The following is a 27632-nucleotide window of genomic DNA, read 5'->3' as shown; positions in this document are numbered from 1 at the left end:
TCATTGTGGTTTTTTGTTTTGTTTTTTGTTTTTCGGTACCAGAGGTCGAACTCAGGACCTTGCACTTATGAGGCAGGCACAGCAACACTGAGCTAAGTCTCCAACAACTCATTGTGTTTTCATGTACATTTCCAGTATGATGAATGGTGTTGAACATCTTTGCATGTGCTCCTTGGATATTTGTGTGTCTTATTTGGAGAAATGTGTATTGGGTTGTTTATGTTGCTGAGTTATGTGTTCTTTATATATTCTAGATACTGATTTTTTCATCCCATATGATTTGCAGACTTTTTTTTCATTCCATTGAAATCCATGGGATGAAAAATCTATTCAGCCAGGAAAAGTAAAAGTCCTTTTCATTCTGTTGATTCAACTATTTGATGCACAAAAGTCTTTATTTTTGATATAGTACAGTTTATCTATTTTCATTGTTGTTTTTTACCTTTTCTGTGGTAAAACCACAATAATACTGGTGGGTTTTTTTGTTGTTGTTGTTGTTGTTTTTGTTTTTGTTTTTTTTTTGTTTTTGGGTTTTGGTGGGGTTTTTTTGGTTTTTGGAGTTTTTTTTGCTTACAGGGATACCAACTTACTTTACAACTTTAAACCTTGTTTGATTTATTACCTTTTTAGTTATCCTGTTTCATGTTTTCCTTACATTGTTAATTTTTGTGAATGAATGTTCTTCATTTACTGTATAAAAATTTGCCAACATTCAGCACTCATTAAAGGAATGTTCACTAACCTCCTATTTGTAAGCTATCTGTCAATGACTACAAAATAATATCCGCCCATAGCAAGCTTTCAGTCTAGTTGTTTTCCCATCTGAAGTATTTTTTTTTCCCTTCTTCAACTTTCCCATTAGATTCTTTAAAAGTCCATCCGCTACCCATGAATTTTTTTTTTCCTGTGGTTTAATTTGTCTCTTTTCTGACAGCTGTTGGCAAGAATCCTCTTTTTTTATCGCTTATTTCAGTTTGGGTTTTTCTTGCCCACTCCCACCCTCCAGAATACATGCACATGTTTTAAAATGCAAATAATAAAGTTTTCAGAGGGGGTAAAACTGTTCCACATTTGCCACTCTTGCTCTCCAGATGTTAATTTTAATTGTTCTGCTGGACATTAACTTGCTTCTAACAGAGATGCTTATAATTCTAGGTTTTCTAGTATTAGTTGTGTCATTAAATGACTTAAATGAATTTCTGCTTTCTCATATGTCCCACGTACACTTGCCTACCCCAGCATCTGAATATAATACCACTATTTTAATTAAATCGGTAATCAGTGTTGACATCAATTTGATAGTATTACTCATTGCAAGAGTAGTTATCAAGATTTCATTCTTGTAAAGTTTTTGTGTTAATAATTGCCTTTCTTGTTTGAAACATTTTTTTCTTTATCCTACCTATGTGGTAGCAGATAGTCACAATCCCAGCCACTGAAGAGACTGAGGGAGAGAATTGTTCGTTTGAAGCCAACATGGACAACATAGCAAGACCTATGTCTCAAAAAGTAAACAATGTATATTTACGTATAGACCCATGTCTCAAAAACTATATATTTATGCTATGTTTATATATACACCCATGTCTCAGAAAAATAAAATTATATATCTATACTATATTTATGTATCTGTGTGTCCTGAATTCTATCCAAATGTTCCATTTTAATAGTCAGAGTGCTATATCTTATATTCTATTAAGAGTCCTTCTTGTTCTTATTTCCTGTTTTCCTAGAGACTTCCCAAACTATACCTCAGCCTCCCAGAGTGCTGGAATTTCAGGTATATCACCATGCCCAGATCTAACAGCTGTTTTTTAAAATTGATGTATTGTCTGACTTGGATTTACATTTAATATAGAAAATAAATCATTGTTTTGGGACTACATAGATCTGAGTGATTTGAGGACCTTTAAATCATTACTAGATGCAAGTATGACTTACAAGACCCACATACTGGCAGACTAATCATGTCTACTTAATCTTAATGTACGTGTTTATTATATTTCATTGAGAGTTACTCATAGTCAAAATTATAATTTTCTCTTGCTTCTTTTTAAGATGTCACATATTAGAAGATTCACCATTTTAAGTTGTATAATTCAGTAATTTAAAAAGCATTTACAAAGTTGAGGCGGCAGAAACACTGATCCACAATGGTTTGTTTGTTTGTGTTTTTAGTACCAGGGATCGAACTCAGAACCTTGTGCTTATAAGGCAGGCAGCTTATGAGGTAGGCTCAGGGCCACTGAACTAAATCCCCATGCATTTTCACCCAAGAATGCTTCCATCACCTCCCCCAATCTCCATGTCCATAGCAGTCGCTGTTCCCTTCCCCAGAATCTTACTAACAAATAGTCTGTCTTCTTTCTCTGAATTTACCTGTTCTGCACATTTCATACAAATGAAATCTTAGATTGTACAGAATTTTCTGACTGGTTTCCTTCTCATTTTTCTAGCCAAATAGTATTTCATTGTGTGAGTGTATGTAGGTTGAACATTGCTAAGCCAGACCAGAACTCTCCAAAATCGAAAACTCTATGAGCTCTGGCTCAAAAAGTTTCAGATTTTGGAGCGTTTTGGTGTTCGAATTTTTGCATTAAGGATACATAACTAATAAAGTCCCAGGAAATATTCTAACATGTAAAAAAGTGAAATCTGAAACATTTCTGGTCCCAGGCATTTCAGATAAGGGACACTCAGCCAGTACCACATTTTGTTGATCCCTGCTTTCGTTGAAAAACAGTTTGGTCCATCCAGGTTTTGGTCATTGTGAGGATTGCTATGAACATTGTCTAGTGTTTGTGTAGACACACGGTGTGAATCTCAGGATTGCAGTGTCTTTGCATTTTCTCCAGTCCTTGTCTCCATCTTCATTGTTGCCGTTAGGATTTATAAACATTTTTCTCCCATTCTGTGGGCTGTCTTCACTTGATAGTGTCTTCTCATGAACAGCTTTTTAATTTTGCTGAAATTCTGGTTTTTTTGTTTGCATTTACTTTGCAATATCATATCCAAAAGACTGTTGACTAATCAGAGTTCATGCAGATTGACAATTCACTTCATGGGTTTTATAGATTTAGCTCAAACATGGATCTTTTTATCTTGAGTTAATTTTTGTATATAATGTGAAGCAGGTGCCCAAATTGATTCTCCTGCACACAGATATCCCATTGTTCCAGTGTTACTTGTTGAAAAGACTATTTCTTCCATACTCAGTGGCCTTGGCACCTTTGAAGGACCGCTGCTGATTGTAGATGGGTAGACTTATTTCTGCACTTAGAATTTTGCTGTATGTATCTTTGTGCTGGTGCTGTATTGCCTTTATTATTTTAGGTTTGTGGTAAATTTTTAAATTGAGGAATGTGTCTTCCAGCTTCATTTTTTTTCAAAATTATTTTGATTCTTCTGGGTTGCATAAATTCCTGTATGGATTTTAGCATTAGCTTGTCAGTTTCAGTAAGCAGATAGTAGAAATTTTAATAAGAATTGCATTAAATCTTAGATCATGATGGGATTATTGCCATCATTATAATATTGTATGTTTCAATTCATGAACATAGCTTTGCATTTATACATATTGTCTTCAATTTTATTTAGGGATGTTTTGTAATTTTCGTGTACACATCTTAACACTTGTTAAATTTATTGAATATTCTTGATGAGTAAAATTACTTTGTATTGTTTTGAATTGTTTATTGCTGGTGCGTAGAAGTAAGACTTTTTTTTTTGTACTGGGGATTGAACTCAGGACCTTGCACTTGAGAGGCAGGGACAGTGCCACTGAGCTAAATCCCTGGCCCTATGACTATATTTGTATGCTGAACTTGTATCCTCCAGCCTTGCTGAACTAGTTTATTAGCACTAGGAATAGTTTTTCAGTGCATTTCTTAGGATTTTCTATTTTTAAAATCTTGTTATCTGAAAATAGAAGTAATTTTACATCTTCCTTTCTCATCTGAATGTCTTGTATCATTTTTGCCTAATTGCCCTCCAGTAAACTCTCCAGTATAATGTTGAGCAGAAATAGTGAAAATGGACAAACCCTGTCTTTTGCCTGATCTAAAGGGAAAAAAACCTTTCAGCGTGATGTTAGCTGTAGATTTATCAGGTTGAGGAATTTTCATTCTATTACCAGTTTGTTGGATGTTTGTTAATGTTCTGCCTCTGAGATGATCACACTGAGGTGTTTTTTTTTTTAATGTGACTGAAATGGTGTATTATTGATTGTTTTTGTATGTTGTACTAATTTTTCATTTCTGGGATGAATCACACTGATTTCATTGTTTATAATCCATTATGTTCACCACTAGGTTTCATTTGTCATTGTTTTGCTAAAGATTTTTGTATCGATATTCATAAAGAATATTGCTGTTTCTTGTCATGTCTTTGTTTTCTTTCTTGACATGTCTTTGTCTGGTATTGGTATCAGGGTAGTGCAGGCCTTATGCAGTGAGTTTTGTGTAAGTTTATGATGGTTGGTATTTTTAAGTGCTTGATAGAATTTACTGGTAAAGCTGTCTGAGCTGGAGTTTCTTTGTAGGTACTTTAACTCACTAATTCACTCACTCCATTATAGATCAATTGTCTGTTTCTTTTTTAATCCATTTTGATAGATTATGAAATTTTGTCCATTTCAAAGAACCAATTTTTGGGCTTTTTTTTCTAGTGTTTTTCTATTCTCTATTTCATTTTCACCGATTCTAATACATCTTACTTTCTTCCGTTTGTTTTGGCCTTAGCACTCTCTCATTTTTGGTTTTTAAAATAGGAGATTGAGTTTGTTTGTTTGTTTCTTTTGGAACAGAGTCTCACTACTAGTTCAGGCTGACCTTGCACTTACTATGTATAAGTAGCCCAGGCTGACCTCAAACTCAAGGCAATCCTCCTGTGTCAGCCTCCCAAGTACTAAGATAACAGACATGTGCCCCACCACGCCCAGCTCAAAAATTAGGTTATTAATTTGAGGTCATTTCTAATATTGGAATATGTAGCTATAGATTTTCTACTATTTATTGCTTTCGTTACATCCCTCAAATTTTAGAATTTATCTTTTCATTTTACCTCTAATTATTTTCTAATTTCTCTTGTGATTTCTTCATTGGCCCCATTGATCAGTTACAATTTATCATTTAGTGTCCATATATTTGTGATTTTCCACTTGAGTTTGTGGTTTCTACTTTTCATTCATTGAGAGTCAGAGAAAATACTTTGTATGGTTTTTAGTTCTTTTTAATTTTATTGAGACTTTCAGTAGCTTAAAATATTCTGGGAAATGTTCCATATATGCTTGGAAAAAAAAATATGTATTCTACTATTAGGTAGTAAAATGTTCTGTAAGCCTGTGTTAGATCTGCTTGGTTTATAGCATCATTCATGTCATCTGTGTCTTTATTGATTTTTCAAATAGTTCCATCCATAATTGAAAATGAGGCAGTGATGTCTTATTTCTCCCTTTCATTTGTCGATATTTATTTTATGTATTTTGGGACTCGGTTGTTGCATAAAAGGTTATAATCATGGTGGTACCTTAGTTCTGGAATGCTTTTGTTTGCAAACTGCATCTGGTAATAAACAGGACTGTGGCCATCTTTTCCAAAATTGTAGAACAAATTAAGTTTGTGAACTGAGATCCTCAGTATTTCAGCTTTTGATGATTTGGCTGTGTCATTAAATAATATATTTGTCTTTGTTAAGAATTTTTGTGTTAAAGTTTTATTTTCATTAGTCTAGCTGCTCTCAGTTACTAGTTGCATGCTATTTTTCTTTTTCTATATTTTTACTTCAAGCTACTTGTATCTTTGCGTTGAAAGTTAAGACAGCATGAATATAATAGTTTGATCACATTTAGTTTAAATCTGTTCTACCAACACCTAGCTTAAGTTGAAAAGTTTAATACATTTACACAATGTAATTACTGAAGAGGTATAAAGTGTAACTGCCATTTTGCTATTTGTTTTCTGAGTCTTTTCTGTTGCTGTTCTTCTGTGCCCCCATTATTTCGTCTTTTGTAATTAAATAAGTATTTTCTGTTATTTTCATGCTTTTTTCTTTTACTATATATTTTAATTATTTTAATGGTTGTCCCAGATGTTACTGTTAACATAATTTATTTTTAAAAACTAGTTTTGATTAGTATCAGATTTCACAAGTATATAAAAACTCCTACACTCCTGATCTGCATAGGGGTTTTTATTTGTTTATATTTTCTGTTTTGGTGTTTGTTTGTTTGTTTTGAGAAGGGGTCTCATTGTGTAGTTCAGGCTGGCCTTGAGCTCCTTCCTTAGCTAGACTGGCCTTGACTCTGCTGCTTCCACCTCCCAAGTGTTGGGATTACAGGTGTGCACCATCACACCAGGCTGCATAGATTTTTTAGTTGGTGGTGTAATGTTTAGATAGAAGAATATCAGCTACAACCCCCCACCAAAAAAAACCCTATTTTGTCTTTACCTATGAAGTTACTTTTACCAGTAAATTTTGAATTCCTGTCTAGTGTTGCTTCATTCCAGTCTGAATGACTGCCATTGCTATTTTTTTTAATGCCTGAATACATTATTATGTATATAAAACACATTTTCTTTATCCATTCTTGTTGATGGACACCTAGGCTGATGCCATATTTGGCCATTGCTAACATAGCTGAATCATGTGGAAAATATATTTTTAATTTTTTAAGGAACCACCGTTCTATTTTTCACAATGACTGTATTAATTTACATTCCCACCGAGAGTATATGTGATCTTTTTTCTCTACTTGCCAGTATTTTCTTTGCTTGGCAACCTTCTGCTGGTGTTGAGCTCTTGTTTTTTGTTTATCTGGGAATGTCTTGATGTCTCCTTTATTTTAAAGGACAGTTTGTTTTGCTGGATACAGAATTCATACTTGACAATCTTTTTTTTTTCAGCATTGTCTGTCATCTCTCTGCCTTCTGTCCTCTATGTGTTCATACGAGAAATAAGCTGTAGCTTTGTGTGTGATGAGTCTCTTCTTTCAAGGTGTTCTCTTTGTCTTTGGTGTTCAGCTGTTTCACTATAATGTTTGTAGATGTAAGGCTCTTTGAGTTTTATTACCTGTGTGTTATGCTGTTTGGATACATAATTTTATGTTTGTATTGTATTTAGGACATGTTCAGCTGTTATTTCTTTGATACTCCTGCTGGTCTTTTTCTCTGTTCTCTTTCTTATGTATATTTTGGTATTTGTGTCCCTCAGATCTCTAAGGCTCTGTTTCTTTGTCTTTATTTTTTTTGTTTTGTTTTGTTTCTGTTCTTCGCAGAAGGTAATCTCGCTTGACCTTACCTTCACATTTGCTGATTTTTTTTTGTCTGCTCAGATTTGCTGTTGACCCCCTCTGTTGAATTTTTATTTCCAGCTTCTATACTTTTCAACTCCAGAATCATATATTCAATTTTATATAAAATTCTATTAATGTATATGACTTATCTTTCTTGAATTTTTCTGTTTAGTGAGACATGATTTCCTTTTGCTTCTTGAATATATTTAAAATAGCTAGTTTAAAGTGTGTAGCAAGTCTAACATCTGAGCTTTCTCAAGCACAGCTCCTAATGATTTGTTTCCTGTGTAAGAATCAAGATGTAAGGCTTGCTTCTTTGCATATCGTGAATTCTTTGTTGCAGAGTAGCCATTTAAAATTAGATAATGAGGTACTCTAGAAATCTAATTCATCTCCGTTTTGTGGTTATTGCCAGTCATTGTAGTAATTATTTGTCCCTTTTCTGAATTATTGTTTTGTATGGTTGCAGAAGTCCCTGTTCAACGTACTGGTCAGCTAATCATTAGATAGAAATTTCCTTAGGCACCTGGAACCAATAAATCTCCCAGCCTTTGAATAGGGGCTATGTGTATGTTGGGATACAGTATTCACCTTCAGTCTTATAGCTCAGTACTCTTCCTTATCCTTCACTTTGTGCTTTCAGGAAACCTCAAGTATGGCTAAAAGTGAAAATGTATGGCCTTCTCAGGCCTGAGCGTGCCCAAAGCCCTTCGCATGTGTATAGCCCTCTGGGTTCCCAGGAATATGCCCAACTTGTCCACAGCATCCCCACACATCTTTTTTTCCCAGCTTTTCTTTATGCTTCCCAATCAGTTTCTTATTTGCCTCAACTGTTAGCAATTGTCTTCAGCAACCACAAATTTAATACCCTCACCTGAAATGGTCATTGACAATTTTTATCCTCACGTTACCTCCCCTAAGGGCAAGACTTCACAGTGGGTTTGTTCCTTGTGGAGGAAGTCTTTACTATGCAATTCATTGGATTAAGGCCTTCAGTATTTTGTCTATTCTTAATTTGTATGATTTGTATGTGGTTAATGTCTATACTCATATAATTTGAATTTGTGTATGTAATTTTAAAAAGAACTGAGAATCCAGAATTAAAGGTAAGTGTATATAAATAAGCTTGTGCTACATGTTTGTGATCAACATTTTTATCATATTAATATATGTGTGTATATAACTCTTGTTTACATTTAAAATAAGCCAGACTTAACCAAAGACTACTCATTAAATAGTTCTTTTATTGGCAGTAGTGAGTAAAAAAACTCTTTGCTTTATAATTTACTTTCATGGAATTAAGGACACAAATTTCCCTTTTAAAATATTGAGGATTTATCACATGACTTTCCCTAAAGTATTAGTAATTTATAAACTTTAGGATAAGGTCTGTATCCTTTAGGAAAAGGTCCTTGACCATGGAGAAATCTTTTCATAGGATTACTAACTAAAATGATGGGAAGGAAAGGCAAATTAAAGAGAAGGACCTGTTTAAGAAGGGGGATAGGTGTGTGGCTCGGTACAGCAGTTGCTTTACACGTATACATGATTAACTCTGCTTTCAATTAATTTTGTTGATTTCAAGCAAAGCAGTCCAGCTATATTGTACATTGTATGATTACCACAGAAATGAGTATTACAGTAGGTGTATTCCACTTGCGATATTTGATTGTAGTTTAAGCTTGGCTTAATAAGTACTAAACAATGTAAATTTCTTATCAGGGAATGAACTAGAAGTTGCAATAAGAAACCAATAGAGTTATGTTCCTTGTTTTATTCTGTTGTTCTGGTACTGAGGATCAAACCCTGAGACTTTTCAGTGAGCTACATCCCCATCCCTTCTTATTTTTTATTTGGAAACAGGGTCTCACTAGTTGTCCAGGCTGGCCTTTAATTTACAGTACTCCTCCCTCCTCATCCTCTCAGAATGCTGGAATTGCAGACATGTGCCACCACACCCAGCTTAGACTTAATGTAGTCTTTTTCATCTAGGCTGTCCCTGGGATACCAGACCATCACTTTGGTGCTGTCCACAAAAGTCTCTGCCAAATGCCAGCACCCAGTGCATTTTAACCTTGCCTCAGCTCTGTATGAAGAGTAAGAAATCATATGAAAAAGACACGTTTTTATGGTCAAGTTCAAGCACTTTCAAAGAATTGTCTTCCAGCATCTCTGGATCTAATAACACCTTTAAAAAGTGAAAGGATATCAGTGACTATTTTATTTTGAAGGGCTCAGGCTAATTGTATTCTTGGCCATACTTTTAACAAATTTGCCTTCAGATTATCTAGCAAATGTACTATTTGATTAGTACTTTAGTGTTCAGGACGTTCCTAAAGTTTTGTATTTATTGACACACCTGAATGCCAAGACTCACTAAAATAATAGTGTAGGTCTGGGTAAGAAAAGGGTTTTTAAATGGTTTGTTTTTGTGGTACTGGGGATCGAACTTGGGCCTTGCTCTTCCAAGGCAGGCTGCAGAACCACTGAGCCAAAATCCCCAGCCCGAGACTAGGGTTTTTAATAGTTTCTGTTCTGTTTTGCTACTGGAGGCTGAACTAGGACCTTTTCACTGAGCTACTTTCCCAGCCCATTTATTTATTCATTCATTCATTCATCCGTTCATTTGTTCGTTTATTTATTTATTTATTTATTTAAAGTCAGGGTCTCACTAAGTTACCCAGACTAGGCTAGAGCTTGTCATTCTTCTACCTCAGCCTCCCAGGGTACTGGGATTATAGGCTTGGGCCATTGCTCCAGCTGAAAAATTATGATTCCTGATAAACTCTTCTCTTTCTAAATACTAGGAAAAAATTGATAATATAATTTTGATTGTGTTCCAAGCATTTAGTATACTTACAGTTAAAGTGTTTTATCTGTAAAGTGAATGAGTTAGATTAAACCATATCCTTTTCTGATACATTTCTATATGCAGGTTTCTCATCTATAAAACATATTTAATAGAAATACCTGCCTTAAGTTGTTGGGAGGTTATATGAAAAAACAATTACAAAGCATTCAAAAAATGCCAGCTATGGTTCAGTATCACATAGCTGTATTTTACCATCAGTGTTTTAGGGTTTTTTGTTTTTATTTTGTGACATTAGACAATATTTACCTTAAATTTATATATTTAATTTATAAATAGTATAAATAAGCATTGCATTGGTAGCATGGATTTTGAGTGAATTTTTCATGGTCATATTAAAATGGGCTTATTTTCAATAAAGAGCAAGAGAAAAAAACTCACTTTAAAAACGACATGGGAGAGCCGGGCATGGTGGCGCAGGCCTGTAATCCCAGCACTCGGGAGGCTGAGGCAGGAGGATCGCTGTGAGTTCGAGACCAGCCTGGGCGACATAGTGAGTTCCAGTTCATTCTGAACTACATAGTGAGACCCTGTCTCAAAAAACCAAAAAAAAAAAAAAACCAAAAATGACATGGGAGTGTTAGTTATCTTGTGGACAGAACATTCTTTGTTCTCACTTTGTTGAGTGTTGCATAAATACAATCTAATGCTGAGTTAGGTGTTAATTGATAACCATATCTTGCTTGATCAACCTGTAGTTAGAGTTATTAATCAGGGAAATAATATATAAACTAATGAAGAGCTCCACATGGCCTGGAAACCTATGGCTTGTGGTCAAGCACCAGTTTGAAAATTAAGAATATCCTTTGGATACTCATAAATTACATTTAAAACAGAAGCATCGAATCTCTCAATCTTCCCAATGGAAAAGAGGCTTTCATAATAGAATTTTTTTCTTTAAGAGAATCCCTGCAGTTTAGGTAGGCTACCTCACAGCATAGAGCTGCCCTTGGAGCAAGTGTCCACACTGAGGTTAACAATCCATTACCTAAGAATAGGACCATTTCTATATCTGGCAAGAAATTGATGTATACAACTCATGGGTTCATTTCTAATCCTAGACTTTCACAAAATTAAAGGTATATTAGGGAAAAGAGGAAAAAACAATAGACTTTGAGAATCTCTCTCTATCCCCTTGTTTTTTTAACCATATCAGTAAAATGAGAGTATTGGTGCAGATGATCTCTAAGGTCCCTTTTAGTTCTAACATGTTTCTAAATTTTAAAAATTCAAGCAATGTTACCAGTAATGTCCAACATGCATGATGCTTGTATTGGAAATTACCCTGTTATATGACCCAATAACCTATGTGGAAACTCAGTAGCCTTACTGGATATTTTAGATATTTTAGAGAATGGGTTGAAAAACTTTGTACCAACATTATCTTATTGCAGATTTTTTTGAATGATGTTGAAAGCAATACCATGTACCATGGCAGTGAAACCAGCTAACTAAATCTGACTTAACACATTTCCAAAGAGTGGTGATCCTCTAAGTTGTAGTGAATGATCCATTACATCACTTTGTCAAAGAAATCAAATTGTATTGAAGTAGCACAATCTTATGTAAGGCTGAATTCTATGATGTTTCTAAATTGGTCCCATTTTCTTTTGCAGGAGCTATTGTGACAATCTTGGTTACCATCCATTAAGTGCTGCTGACTTTGGAAAGATCATGAAAAATGTCTTTCCAAACATGAAGGCACGTCGTTTGGGCACTAGAGGCAAATCTAAATATCCTTTACTGGAATGTTACTACTAATCTCTTCTAGTTTATATTTATTATAGAACATTTGCTATTGTAGTTCAGCTGGCAACTATATTTAGAAATAAATTTAAATCAACAGATATAAATATTACTTAGTAGAATAATTGCAAATGTTACTTTCCCAACTATTACCAAACTGAAAAAAAAACAACAAAGAATGGTTCTTGAGTTTATTCTGTTTGTGGTAGACTTTACATTTCTCTGTCACTTTAAAGTGTTATTAGTAGTCTGATGTACTTTGCTTTAATAAGAATTGGCCATGCCACGTATTCAATTGTAAACTATATCAACAAAAGTAGAGGATGATGTTAGCTTCTTCCCTTCCTCTGATTGGGAAACAGGGATCTCCTTGGTTAAAAAATATAACAATAACAATCATAATACAATATTCAAAACATTTCTTATGGAACTTGTACTTAAGTGCTAGGGTTCTCTTTACTCTTCCAGCCAACAACTTGAATCCTGTATTAGAATAAGAGCAAAGGCATAGAAGAGGTCTTTCTTGCCGGGCGTGGTGGTGCACACCTGTTATCCTAGCACCCAGGAGGATCGCTGTGAGTTTGAGACCAGCCTGGGCTACATAGTGCGTCCAAGTCAGTCTCAGCTACATAGTAAGACCCTGTCTCAAAAATAAAATAAGAAAGAAAAGAAAAGATCTTTCTTGTGATTGAGCGGTAGTTAGGAACAAACAGAAGTAAGGAAATGAAAATTAAGGATTTATTAAACTTGTTTCTACTCTTCGAAGAAGATTGTAAAATAGTCTAGTAGAAGTATGTTTATTTTCCCTCTGCTTATTAGCTCTTGGCCTTTTTGAAAGCATAAAATTAGCTACTGTAGAAGATATAAGAGAAAGGGGATTGAGGAAGGCTGCTTTTCTCAGATGTTTCCAAGTGCTTTTTAGCCAACTGCGTAACCCATCATTGTTTCCTAAATACAAATAAAAATGTTTTAATGTGTCTTTGGCATGTTAAAAGGTGATAATCCTGTGTGTTTCATGGAAAAAGAAACGAAAAGGTTAAAGTCCTTGTGACACTCTTAAGAGTTGTTTTTGTTCCAGTGCCCTGGGCTAAAGTTTCCCTTCCCTATGCCAAGTTTCCGTCAGGCTATTCCTTTCCTTCTGACCTGTTTGTTACTGGTGGCTGGCACAGCATATTAGGAACATTTATTCATAAAATGTGTAACAGATGAGAATTATTTCATTTAGGATTGTAATACTTAACATTCTGTAAGAATTATTCCTATTTCAAAAGAGTAAGTGTCCTGAGTTTTCAATACTAAGGTTTTTATACTGAAGAATTCAAAAAGTAGATGTTATCTCATGCTAATTTTATTCTCATTTCATATAGGTTTACTTTTCAAGTCCTATCTGTGTAAGCAATCCATTAATTTAGAGTACTTTAGACCTTAACTATTTAGTACATACTGCTACAGTGGGCTAAGAAAAAAAGCTTTTGTTCATATGCCAACACTGCCCAACCTTGACTTTCATAAAACTGGAGATGGGGTAAGAATTCTACCGTTTCTTTTCAATACATGGAATTGTATCTTTTTGGTTTTGCAGGGGGTTTGTTTGTTTTTTGGTTTTTTTGGTTTTTTTGAGGCAGGGTCTCCCTTTGTAGCTCAGGCTGGCTTTGAACTCATGACGATCCTCATGTCTCAGCCGCCAGAGCACTGGGATTACAGTCATACGCCAATACTGCCAGCTGCTGTACCTTTCTATTAAAATCAGAATGCATCCTATAAAGTCATTTGGATAAAACCAGGAACCAAGAATTGTGACTTTTACAAAGTAAACAAGCAAAAAAAATTCTATATTGGCTTAAAGATTTGTGAGCTACATCAACATGAAATTTGAGAAAACGGAGACCTAAAGCTACTTATTTATAGATAGTGATCTGTATTAAAATTTTTACCTAGAATTGCATTAACTAGGGGCCCGGGATTTAGCTCAGCGGTTCAGTGGCCTGCCTTGCAAGCACAAGGACCCGAGTTCAATCCCCGGTACCAAAAAAAAAAAAAAAAAAAAAGAATTGCATTAACTATATTATTTTTGGTATTATAGCCATTTTTGACAGTATTTGTCAAAGAACAATGGATGAACAGTAGTTGTTCAAGAATAACAGATGGCTTTCTGTTTTCTAGTATTCTCTTCACCCTCTTTTTTCGGAGCAATAAAGTGTTGTTGTTTTGGTCCAGGGGATCAAACTCAGGACCATTCGCTCGCAAGGCAGATGTGGCACCACTGAGTAAAATCCCCAGCCCAGCAATATAGTGTTTGTTTTAGAGATCTTTCACTTGCTTAGTAAATTCCTAAGTGTTAAATACTTTTTAAGCCATTGTGGATGGGATCGTTTTCCTGATTTCTTTCTCAGGAATGAGGAGTACGAATGATCAAGATGCAATGTGTATTTGTACCAAGTTCCCAAGATGAGTGTAATTATTATGTATCACAAACATGTGCTAATTTTAAAAAAAACCCCTTTGTCTCTCTTTAAAATGTTTTTAGAAGAGAAAATTTAGCTATTAATATACATTGATTATATCAATCTTAATTAATATTGATTTTAGAAAAGCTTTTAGGAGGATATGAAATATATTTGTCTCCATAATTTAGAACATGTATTTTGTATGTGCTTGAATTTAATGTCTCTGAACTTTCTTTTAAAAGTTAACTTTTCCTTTTCCCTTTATTTAGTTGGAAGGAGTTGAACCTTCTGGGCAGCTTCAAAATATTGATGAGGAAGTTATCTCTTCTGCTTGCCGTCTTGTGTGTGAGTGGGCCCAGAAAGTATTAAGCCAGCCATTTGACACAGTCTTGGAATTAGCCCGCTTTCTAGTAAAAAGTCACTATATAGGCACCAAGTCAGTGGCAGCTCTAACTGTAATGGCAGCAGCATCAGCAGGTATGAAGTCACACTGTTAAGCTGAAAACTCCTTGCTGACTCTAGCCTCTGTTGCGCAAAATAAGAATTTGGTCAGAGAACACTGTCCTGTATACTACATGGGTTGTTTTGTTTTGTTTTGTTTTTGAGACAGGTTCTTGCTATTATATTCACAGTGACCTTGAACTCTATATAGCCAAGGCTAGCCTTGAACATGCAGTGATCCTCCTGCCTCAGCCTCCCAAGTGCTGGGATTACAGGCATGCACCACCATGCCCAACATATAGTAATTGTTGAGTTCATTCTTTTTCCACCTTAGACTAAATTCAGATTGGATTGTTATACCAACACAATAAGAACAATAACCCTTTAATTATAGGACTTAGTGCTACATTTTTGTATACTGCTGTGCCGGAATTTATTTGTATTCCCCTGCTGATGTTTTATTAATTTTTCCATTGCTATTTTTAAGTTTTTAAAATGTATATACAAGGGCCAGGAATCTAGCTCAGGGGTTCCCCTGCCTGCTTTGCAAGTGCAAGGACCCGAGTTCGATCCCTGGTACCAAAACCAAAAAAATGTATGTACTATATTTGAGTATAAATTAGCAAATGAAATATTAGAAGTAAAATAAGACTAAATTTTAAAATTACATACTAAATTGCTGTCCTAGAAACTCAAGTTTATGAATAAAATGACCTTTGGACACGGAGACGAGTTGTCTCAGAAAAAATAAATTGTGTGAAACATTACTATAAGACACCATGAAGGATATTTTTTAAACATGTACTTACATGAAAATTTTAATTCAAAGAATAATTTTGGAATTGACAGTTTTAGCAGTTACCACCATTGTTGGAATAAATGGCTTCCTCCTAAATTAGTTGCTATGTGAAGTTTGAAATAAAATTTGTTTTATTTCAGTCATACTTTCTAAACCTAAAAAAGGGTGAATAAATTGCATTATTACAGAAAATTGCTGTGGTTTTTTTGTTTTGTTTTGTTTTGTTTGGTACCAGGGACCCAGCTTGGGACACTGCACTTGTGAGATCACTGAGCCAAATCCCTGGCCCTTAAGAAAATTATTTCTATGAAAAGAATATTAACATGAAACATGTTTTCTAAATGAGCCTCAAAAGTGTGAAATGTTTTTTTTAAAGTGTGAAGTTAAATATTTTTAAATCTACAATAGAACTACAACCAGAATTATCTGTAGGATTCATTTTGTGTAATCTGTATTATGGATGAGGATCAATTTCAGCAAAATAATCCTTAAAGATCTAATACGAATTTTTCTGTGCGTGTAAACTGTGTTTCGCCTAAATGTGTCAGTTCACTTACAAGCAAGAGTGCTTGGTCTGCCTGAGTGTGTAGCTAGGCATCTCACAGATGTTACCTCATCTAAGTCCCCAGCAGTCCTTGGAGGTAGGTGATATTCGTCTATTTTCGGGTCAGGAGTAGGCTCAGGACAAGTACCTTTTCTGTGGATAGATAAGTAGGGACCAGGATTCGATTCTTGCCTGTCTCCGGAGCCGAGGTTCACTCGGTTATGTCATACTGCGTTCTTATATTCTGTCAGAATAAGGCTCTAAAAAGTGTAGATCCTGCAGCTTATTTTATTCTCTTTCTCCCACTCCCTACTGATACCAAGTAGGGTACTTGAGCATATTGAGGATTTGGGAATCATGAGAAAAAGGAATGTGTCTACCTCTTATTTTCCACATTATTTATAAATCTGACTCAAATACTGAGTGAATAGAATGAATTTTTGAGATGTAAGTGTAAATTTTTTAAACAAAATACTAAAAATTATGTAAGCAGGTGTTTTCCCTTTTTAAAAGCAGTTACCAGAACAACTGAACGTTTTACCAATTGTATTATTACTCAAAATATTTTTTAACTCTCTCCTGAAATTTTGTTATCAGCCCTTACTACATTTTTTAAAAATACACTTGGTACCAAGTTAATTTTCATTCTTTGAAAATAAATTTGGTGTTTTCAAATGCAGTCTCCATATTAAGAACAGGTTGTGTTACAAATGTCCTTTTTTTAAGTCAGCTGCCTGGAACTCATTGCTACCAGAAACCCTGGCAGGAGGAATCAGATATCCAAGCTGTGAGCAGGTGGTGAGAAGTTGAGCTGAGGCTAGAGGAGACAGTGCAGCTGGATGTGACGAAAAACAGTACCTTCTAAGTAATTTTTAAAAAGAGAGCCATGTACCTATAAACCCAGCCCTTGGGGCTGAAGCAGGAGGATTCTAGATTCAAGCCCAGCCTGGGAACATTAGCCACTTAGCAGAGGCTCTGGTTTCATTCCCCAGTAGCATACCAAAAACAGAAGTCAAAAGATGATCGATACTGAGCAGTGAATGTGTGGAGAAGACTTAGTTTCTTCTTTTTCTTTTTCCTGACGTCCTCCTCACAATTGCTTTTACTAGCTACAGCTTACTTTCTACTTCATGCCGCTTCCTAAGTAAGCTTTTTTAAAAATCAATTTTATTATGTAATTATTCTTAAAATTTATATCGTACTGGTTTATTACTCCTTTTCTGTGTGTCTACTCTTCTTTTTAAAAAAGACTAACTTAGTGACAGTTTTCAGAATATCTTTACATTATTCTTGCTAGGAATTTCTACTTCGTTTCTCCAGATCACATGGACATAATTACATAGTAGCAATTAAAATACTGTTACCTATGTCTGGTAGGATTGAAAAGTTGTTTTCACCACACAGATTTTTCTAAGCTGTGTGTGTGTGGTTCCAGCAGATATTGAGTGCTTCTTCTGGGCTATTAAAATCCTGAAAATGCATGAATTTTATTTCACTTAGAGATGAGGATAGGAAAGTTACTAACATCTGATAAAAAGGAACAATGGTGGTTCTTCCACACATTTATAACAGGTACTTTATTACTGATTTAACTGAACCTAAGGTAGACCATATTTTAACACGTCAAAACCATATTGTCAAATGTTTGTAATTTGGAGGTCTGATAAGACTTTATAAAGAAATTGTGTTAAAAATTGCTGTCTTGGTTGCTTTGTCCAGTAGATGGCTTCATATTCAAAGAAATCAAGTTATGACTGCTTCCTGTAAAGGAGAGCATTTCTATTTTCCTTTCTGTTCACTTTCAGGAATTGCAGGAATTACCCAGCCTTCTGCTTTTATACCTACAGCTGAAAGTAATTCCTTTCAGCCTCAAGTGAAGACTTTGCCATCTCCTGTTGATGCTAAACAGCAGTTGCAACGGAAAATCCAGAAAAAGCAGCAGGAACAGAAACTACAGTCTCCTTTGCCAGGAGAATCCTCAGCAAAAAAATCAGAAGGCACTGCAGCCAACGGAGTGTCGAATCTTCCTAATGGAAACCCCGCAATCCTTTCTCCCCAGCCCATTGGTATTGTCGTGGCAGCTGTCCCTAGTCCCATTCCGGTAATTCTGTTAAATAGTGTTTGGCTTTACTGGGATGCTGGGGAATCAGTCATTTAAAGTGGCAGTTGAGAAGGAGGCAGGTAGATGTGTAGATAACTGGCTTGGTCACCACAGGTTTCCAAGTCATCCTTCATTCAGAATAGATGTTGTTGATTACAAGGAAAGCTATAAAACAAGCATAGGTGAAGGTACAGATATCCAAGATTCATATATGTATAAAATATGTTCATAAGTAGTCAGAGCCTTATGTAAGGATGACTTATTTTCAGAATTGTTTTATCCCTTGCTGAGCCAAGAAAATACAATATAGACTTTTTGGTTTAAATGTTCTTAATATTTGGGTGGGAAAAAATTGTAATGTACAATATATGGATGATACGTTAATCTGGATGTAGGAGTAGGATGTTGAGCAAGTCTCTCAGCCATTCTGAGTTTGTTTCCTTATCTACGAACAGAAATTAGTATCCTCCTTTATTGTCACACAACTGAGGTGATAGTGGAGGGGCTTAGTGAGAGCACACACTGCTAAAGTAAGGTGGTATTTTATGTGATTATTTATAACATGATTAAAGGGACATTTTATCTTACTTTTCTTGTTCTTATCATTAGCATTGTTACATTCTTAAAACGTGAAATACCTAGTAATCATACTGCTCACTGTAGAACAGACTAAGATAGGCAGCAGTTTTGTCTAGGATCTTATCCACATAACACACATCCAGAGTGTACCCATTTATAAGACCAACTCTCCTTCAGTGAGTTATCTTCTTGTCACTGATTGTAGATACTTTATATCTTGAGATTTTATCTCCTCTTCCTATAACTTCTTTAAATCATTATTTCACCAAGTATTTATCACAATTGTTAAGTTTTTATTCATGTTAATGGAAAAGTATCAATGTTCTTAGATATTACTGTACTTTGTGACTGTATTACATGCTTACATTTCTTACATTTGTGTATCTGCTTGCATAGGACCCTGTCCAAAAGAATTCTCTTCCAACATACAGTCTTGTTTCTTTTTAACATTAACATTTAATGAATGTTTTAATATTTTACAGGTGTACAGATTAACATGTGTATCCTAGACTTGATGTTTTGTTTTTTACCTTTCCACAGGTCCAGCGGACCAGGCAGTTGGTAACTTCACCAAGTCCAATGAGTTCTTCTGATGGCAAAGTTCTTCCTCTCAATGTGCAGGTGGTCACACAGCACATGCAGTCTGTGAAGCAGGCACCAAAGACACCTCAGAACATCCCAGCCAGCCCAGGTGGGGACCGCTCTGCCCGGCACCGCTACCCTCAGATCTTACCCAAGCCAGCCAACACCAGTGCCCTCACCATCCGCTCCCCTACCACTGTCCTCTTCACTAGTAGCCCTATCAAGACTGCCGTGGTGCCCGCCTCACACGTGAGCTCTCTAAATGTGGTGAAGATGACAACCATCTCCCTTACCCCCAGCAACAGCAACGCCCCTCTTAAACCCTCTGCCTCGGTCAGCAGTGCTCCAGGGACAGAGGAATCGAGGAGCGTTCCACAGATCAAGAATGGTTCTGTTGTTTCTCTTCAGTCTCCTGGGCCCAAGACCAGCAGCACTGGGGGGACATCGGCTGTAGAAGTTAAAATGGAGCCTGAAACATCATCTGATGAGCATCCTGTACAGTGCCAAGAAAACCCCGATGGGGCTAAAGCTCTTCAAACAACACCTAGTGTCCTTTTGGGGCAGAAAATTATTGCAGATGAAGCAGTAGAAAAACCTTCAAATGAAGGTGTCACTGAGGTAAAAGCAACTAAGGTCTGTGACCAGAGGACAAAATGTAAAAGTCGCTGTAATGAAGTTCTGCCAGGCACATCAGCAGGCAGTAATCAGAGCACTATTGTGCCCTCAGTTGATACTCAGAATTTAACTTTCACCAGCACCAGTTCACCATCTAATGGTGACTCAATAAATAAAGACTCTAAATTATGCACTAGAAGTCCAAGAAAACGACTATCTTCTACATTACAAGAGTCCCAGGTGCCTCCTGTAAAGAAACCAATTGTGGAACAGCTTTCTGCAGCTATCATAGAAGGTCAGAAACTAGGCAGTGTTAAGAAGGACCAAAAGGTTCCACATTCAGGGAAAACAGAAAGTTCAGCAGCAGGTGCTCAGATTCCTAATAAAGTATCAGTTAGTGTCAGTTCACACACAGTGGAAAATCAACCCTTGAATTCTGCTCTTATTACCAGTGATTCAACTTTGGAACAGCAACCATCATCATCTCCAGATACAAAAGTAAAACTTGAAGGGAGTGTGTTTCTCATGGAGAATGATTCAAAATCAGATGTCAGCTTTAATCCAAATGAATGGCAACAAGTCACTAAGGATTCTGAGTTTATATCTGCCAACTGTGAACAACAGCAGGATGTCAGTGTTATGGCAATTCCAGAGCACCCTGATATCAGTGACTTAGAGAAGTCTGTTTGGGAATTAGAAGGAATGCCGCAGGACACATACAGCCAACAGCTCCATGGCCAGATACGAGAACCTTCTCTGAGTCAAATACAAGCACAGTCTTCAGATCAATTACCTCTGCAGTCTGAACTGAAGGAGTTTGAGCCTTCTGTTTCGCAGACAAATGAAAGCTACTTTCCTTTTGATGACGAGCTCACACAAGACAGTATTGTGGAAGAGCTGGTGCTTATGGAGCAGCAGATGTCCATGAACAGTTCCCATTCGTATGGTAACTGTTTGGGAATGGCTCTTCAGAGTCAGTCAGTGACTTCAGGAGCTCCGATGTCTTCTCATGGCTCCAGCACCCATTTCTATCATCCAATCCATGGCAATGGCACTCCAATTCATACACCCACCCCCACACCTACTCCTACCCCAACACCGACTCCAACTCCAACCCCAACATCTGAAATGATTGCTGGTTCTCAGAGTCTATCACGGGAGAGCCCTTGCTCCAGGCTAGCCCAGACCACACCTGTGGATAGTGCTTTAGGCAGTAGTCGGCATACACCCATTGGTACTCCCCATTCAAACTGCAGCAGTAGTGTCCCTCCCAGCCCTGTTGAATGCAGAAATCCATTTGCATTCACCCCAATAAGCTCCAGTATGGCATACCACGATGCCAGCATTGTCTCAAGCAGTCCTGTGAAACCAATGCAGAGACCCATGGCCACACACCCTGATAAAACCAAGCTTGAGTGGATGAATAATGGGTATAGTGGGGTTGGTAGTTCATCAGTTTCTGGCCATGGCATTCTCCCAAGCTACCAGGAACTGGTAGAAGACCGTTTCAGGAAACCTCATGCTTTTGCTGTGCCTGGACAGTCTTACCAGTCTCAGTCCAGACATCATGACACTCATTTTGGTCGTTTGACTCCTGTCTCTCCTGTGCAGCCTCAAGGTGCCACTGTAAATAACACCAACAAACAGGAAGGGTTTGCAGTCCCTGCTCCTCTTGATAATAAAGGATCTAATTCATCTGCCAGCAGCAACTTCAGGTGCCGGAGTGTGAGCCCTGCTGTCCATCGCCAGCGTAATCTTAGTGGAAGCACGCTCTATCCAGTATCTAATATCCCACGATCTAATGTGACCCCCTTTGGAAGTCCTGTAACCCCAGAAGTCCATGTTTTCACAAATGTTCACCCAGATGCATGTGCCAACAACATAGCTCAAAGAAGTCAGTCGGTTCCTTTGACAGTCATGATGCAAACAGCCTTCCCAAATGCTCTTCAAAAGCAAACAAACAATAAAAAAATAACCAATGTTTTGTTGAGTAAACTTGATTCTGAAAATGATGATGCGGTGAGAGGTTTGGGAATGAACAACCTGCCCTCCAATTACACAGCCCGGATGAATCTCACACAGATTTTGGAAACTTCCACTGTTTTTCCTAGTGCCAACTCACAGAATATGATTGATTCCAGCACTTCTGTTTATGAATTCCAAACACCATCTTACCTCACCAAAAGTAATAGCACCGATCAGATCAGTTTTTCTCCTGGAGATAATCAAGCACAATCTGAAATTGGAGAGCAACAGTTAGATTTCACTAACACTGTTAAAGACCTGTTGAGTGGAGACAGCTTGCAAACCAGCCAGCAGCTGGTAGGTCAGGTATCATCTGATCTCACCAATACTGCATCTGATTTCTCTAGTGATATCAGGTTGTCGTCTGACCTCTCAGGCAGTATCAACGATTTGAACACCTTAGACCCAAATCTACTGTTTGATCCAGGGCGTCAGCAGGGACAAGATGATGAAGCTACACTGGAAGAATTAAAGAATGACCCATTATTTCAACAAATTTGCAGTGAATCCATGAACTCTATGACTTCATCAGGTTTTGAATGGATAGAAAGCAAGGACCATCCTACTGTTGAAATGTTGGGTTAAATTGTGTTTTATAACATGTAGCACACTGTATCTAAAGACATATGTATTGTATTTGTCTTAATGGAAGTGCCTCCCGCAGCAGAAACTTAATATTAATTGTGACATTTTAAAAGCGTTTGCTGCAGAAGTGGTTTCTTCAGTAGGAAGTGGTTAGACTTGCCTCAGTTCTTAACAAGGTTCTGAAGACAGTAGGCTGTAGAACAGGTATTAGGTTTTAAATTTTATAATGTTCCCCCATTTAATCACATTGTTTGCTAGTAAAGAATCCACTACCCAGCTTTTACAAAAGCAGTCTAGATCGTTTATTTTGTATAAGTTTATTTCAATTCTTCATTTGATCTGCACAGAATTTAGAGGAAACCATCAGTTTTAGAGGTTATTTTGTTGTTGTTGGCATTATGTTTAGATATGAAATTATAGTTAAGGTGAACTGTAGGCAAAAAGGTCTTCCTTGAAATAGGGATAATATTCCAGTTATAAATATTTAGGCTTGAAGCATAGAGCTACTGTAGGATGAAAAATCTCTGTAGGACTTTCTGGGGCTTCAGTACCATTTACCCCCACAGTGAAGGGCTTAAATAGGAGACAATAATGGAAAATTAAGTATTAAGAAAAGTGAAAGCTGCATTAAAATTTTTAAGAGGAAAAACTACTAGCCATTTATATTTGTGACCGCATTAGTCTGATTTTAAAATGTTGATTTAAATGTGGAGCTAATACATTCATAGACATACACAAAACTCCACATATTGTAATTTAATAGAATAAATACATTTTAGAAAACTGATGTATTATTAGTTGAGATGCAGCATTAGAAAGAAAAGAGCATTTTCTTAGTTTCACCACAATATGGCTGCATTTCTGTATTAAATAGAATTCTGTGTAAGATTTATTTTGAAATCTTTTTACTATGATACACATTAGTAATAAGTTTTTTTCCTCAATTTGGTGATTGATTCCTTTGCTCCTTCTGAACGTTGTTATGCAGTTTGATCATGGGATCTTTATGAAAACAAGGAGGAAGGAGATAACATTACAACCTGAGCAGAAAGCATTTCACCACCTAAGGTCTGACTGAAGCCACAAATCTTTGCATCTCTGTTAAAATAAAGGGGATAATAGTACTTGAAGAAGAGGAACGTTTTATTACATGCTTAATTTATTTATTGTGATTAAAAAATTGTAAAGTACTCAGGATTTGTTTTAAAATGTTTCTCTATGGATCCCATTTTGTTTTATAAATAATGTTTATTAATTTCATGTTGACATATCTACTATTTGAGAGCTCCATTTAAATGAGTTTCAAGATCACTTTCAAAGAGATTTTAAAATTAACATTAAATTTTTAAAGCTAATATTAAACTCTTTGCTGTGCTATCTTAGACCAGCTAAGCTTTACTTTAATTCATAAACCATTCAGAAGACTATGATCAATGAATATTTATCAAATGTGATGAAGGGGTTTGATTTAATAAGGTTTCATTACTCAATAAATTTGAAAGTTAGGGTATTAACATATTTTGATAAATAAATGGTGCTAGGGTCAGCTCAGAGGTTTATATATTAATATGTCCTAGTTTATTGGCATTTGTGTTTGTTATTTTGATTTAATGATCTATTAGGGGGTTTTTCCTTGATATTATTTCTTCACTGTACATTGAGACAGCACTACTGCACACCAAAGTATGCAATACCCAAAGGAAACTGTGTGATTTATTTTAACAAATGATGGAAGCCTTTCTATATGAGATACTCTGAAAAGATTTTGAGGCCATTCTGATCCCTTGTTTACACTATTAGCTTCCTATTAACATAAAAATAATGGAAATCTTTTTTTGATAAAAATATAAAGACTGGAGGATTTTTAGCCCCTTGTACAGTATTGCAGCAAACTCTAAATTTGGTTGAATTCGTCCAACAAACTTTCTGGGATTCATATATTGCACTAAATTTGTTGAACCTGTGGTAGGCACATCTCTTAGGATAAATGCAACCAATACAGTCCACAGATTAAACTTTTTAAATGTGTTTCATTATGAAAAGACAAAATGTCATCCAAGTGACAAATACAATTGTCTTATGTAGCAATGTGCATTGATCTCAATGAGATACTTCTATTTCTTATTCTCTTACATGAGAATATTACAGCAGGAAGAATTTAGTTTGCTTCACCATGTTAATACACGATCACAAATGTGCATGAGTGTTACTGACCTAACTTGTACAGTACTAGGTATTCCTGTAACCACTTTTTTTTTTTCTTGGCTGTATTGAAACCGGTTGTGTTAACCAGACAAGCATAGTTATTCACAAGTTATTTACTTTTTTATGTTCACTGATTCTGCTTAGTTGTTGTCGAGTATATTCTTTTCTCAGATTACTTTCATTGTTCCGATGTTTAAAACATTTTGCATACTGTTTATCATGATAAGATTTCATGAAGTAAATAATTTTGCATATAATTGCAATAAGCACTGACTTTTGAACTGAAAAGAAGGAAAGTGTTTTTTGTGCAGTGCATCTGAGGTTCAAATAATAGTCTTGTTCTGCATTGTGCTTTACTGCACCATAAATGACAAAAATAAGCCCTGTTTCATGTTTTCATTTAGTGCAAAAAGTCAAGATTTCCCCAGTGTTTTGTTGTCTGTTGTACCTGCTGAAACTACAGTAGATGAATATTGCAGTAGCATTTCAGTTCTCTTTTTTATTAAAAGTGCTCAAAATTGTTTTTTAAATGTTTTCAAAAACAATTAAAAACATTTTCTATTAAACTGGCTGGATTTTAAGGTGATTTATGGATTTTATTTTATATAGGCAATATACCATTTTATAAATAGATCCACTGCCATACCTCCTTTGATCTTAAAAAATTTGGAGTAGTTAAAATCAGCATGAAGGCAAACAGTGCTGCTAATCTACTCTGTCATTAATCTGGAACACACTTCATTTATTAGACCTTTACTGTTCACTTAGAATATATTATCAGTGGTGCATAGCATAGAACTTTGATGTTGTGCCCCCAAAAAAGGTCATCTTTTACTTTGCTTTAAAAGGGCCTGGGAGTATCTAGGTGTGTATCTGTGGCATTGAATAGAAAAATAATAGGAAATTTAAAAGCCCATTTCCATGAACCAGAAGTATAAAATGAAAAGTATACTGAACTTGTATGCCAGAAGCTGGGCTGTTGTAGACACACGATGGAAAAAGAAATTTCACCTTCTGCAAAGTAATGAAACCAGGACCTAGAATACAGTTTGCTTACTCTTGAAATTGAAAATCAGCAGCAACCAGTGCCCAAGACTAACATAAGACACATTCTGAGTTAAACAGCCTGATCATCTGTATATGATCTTTGTAGATCTGTGTTACCTCACCTGTCACTGCAGGATTGGAGCCCTGAGTTGGGACGAGAGGTAGAAGCAACTACAAAACAAGATTTGAGGACTGGGTAAAAGAGCGAGAAGACTCCCACACAAGCTGAGCCTGCAAGTCAAATTCTACAGCATTTAAAAATAAAATTAATAAAAATCAGTAACCCCTAGCCAGGAGTGGTGGCACACGCCTGTAATCGCAGCACGCAGGAGGCTGAGGCAGGAGGATCGCTGTGAGTTCGAGACCAGCCTGGACTACACAGTGAGTTCCAGGGCAGTCTCAACCATATAGTGAGACCCTGTCTCACAAAACCAAAAAAAAAAAAATCAGTAACCTCAAGATAAACATGACGGGGGGGGCTTTAAGTATATTAGGACATGGAAATGCGTAGAAGCAGAAATCTCATACAAGAGCAGGAAAGCAGGAGCCAAGGATATAATAAACCAGTAAGTGCAGGGGTAGGAGGTACTGTATAACACCTTGAGGTGCATTCATTTGCTGGTAATAGAAAACCGTGTGGTTCTAACCATAAGAAAACTTTAGGTTAGTATTTTGGCACATGCCTGTAGTCCCAGCTACTTAAGAGACTGAATCAGGCCATCACTTGAACCCGGGTGTTTTGAGACCAGTTAGGACAGTGTAGGACGACCCTATCTGAAAGATTTAGAGACAAAAGTTCAAGTGGTTCATTCAATTGAGATGAGGACCAGATCCTGGTTTTCTGTTCTTCAGATGAGAAAATTTTAGCTCAGAGATTAACCAGTACAGGAAAGAGGGCTAGTAACATGAGCCAAGATTATCTTAATTCCAAGGCTCAGTTCTTCACCAACATGCTCTATTTAAGATGATGTTCACAACTATACCTATTGGTTAAAATTGTAGGAAATTTTGAAAATGTGACGGAATTTTTTTCCTCATCCTCCGATCCTTTTATGTCTTCAAAACTAATTTTAAAAAAAATTTTTTTGAGGAAAGGTTTACTTAGTTCACAGTTCATAGAGGTTTCAGTTCATGGGTGGCTACCTCCAAGGCACAGTGGCATGACAGGAGAAATAATTCTTGGCAGGCAGAAGGCAGCAAGTGACAACCAACAACCTTGTTTCTATCCCTTATATTTTATCCATGCTACCTCCCCTTAGGGTGGGTAGCAGTCACACCCAGGGAAGGCCGTCCCAGAATTGTGCAAAACCAATCAGTGGAACAATCTAGTAGTTACACACCCTTGATCCAGCATCACACACTAGATCAGCTAAAAAATTTTTTATTAGTATATGTTGCAGTAAATTACTACATTTCATTTTTGAGAGTTGGTACATGTACATAACATCTCTTTTCTACTTCTTGCTTCTCCCTCACCACACCCCGCAATTCTTGGTCCCCTTCACATTTGCAAAAGATCTGTCGGGTTCCTATTACCTATCTTTTATCGTGTGCTTTAAATTATTTCTATTTAGAGCTCATATAAGATTTAAGTTTGTGCACCTAATTTATTACACTTAACATTGCTTCAAGGTGCATCCATTTTCCTACAAATGACTCATTCTCCATGAAAGAGTAGTACTCTGTTGGGTATAATTACCATGTGCTTTTATTATTTTATTATTATTATTATTATTATTATTATTATTATTATTAT

General features: G+C 36.2%; 1 protein-coding gene across 1 annotated transcript in view; it reads left to right on the top strand.

The window, feature by feature from the left end:
• Rfx7 (regulatory factor X7) overlaps positions 1-24773 on the top strand; it is a 55927-nt gene extending 31154 nt beyond the window's left edge. Inside the window, exons 4-8 of the mRNA XM_010609034.2 lie at positions 11777-11893; positions 13347-13431; positions 14623-14830; positions 17943-18238; positions 19358-24773. Of these exons, the coding sequence (XP_010607336.1) occupies positions 11777-11893; positions 13347-13431; positions 14623-14830; positions 17943-18238; positions 19358-22624 (3973 nt within the window). The 3' untranslated portion in view covers positions 22625-24773. The remainder of the gene's footprint in view (positions 1-11776; positions 11894-13346; positions 13432-14622; positions 14831-17942; positions 18239-19357) is intronic.
• The last annotated feature ends 2859 nt before the right edge of the window (positions 24774-27632 follow it).

The sequence above is a fragment of the Fukomys damarensis genome, unplaced genomic scaffold (genome assembly GCF_012274545.1).
Source record: "Fukomys damarensis isolate Sample0158 unplaced genomic scaffold, DMR_v1.0_HiC HiC_scaffold_17, whole genome shotgun sequence".
In the NCBI taxonomy this organism is placed as follows: Eukaryota; Metazoa; Chordata; class Mammalia; order Rodentia; family Bathyergidae; genus Fukomys; species Fukomys damarensis.
The sequence above is the reverse complement of the archived record's forward strand: the minus strand, read 5'-3'. Positions and strand labels throughout refer to the sequence as shown.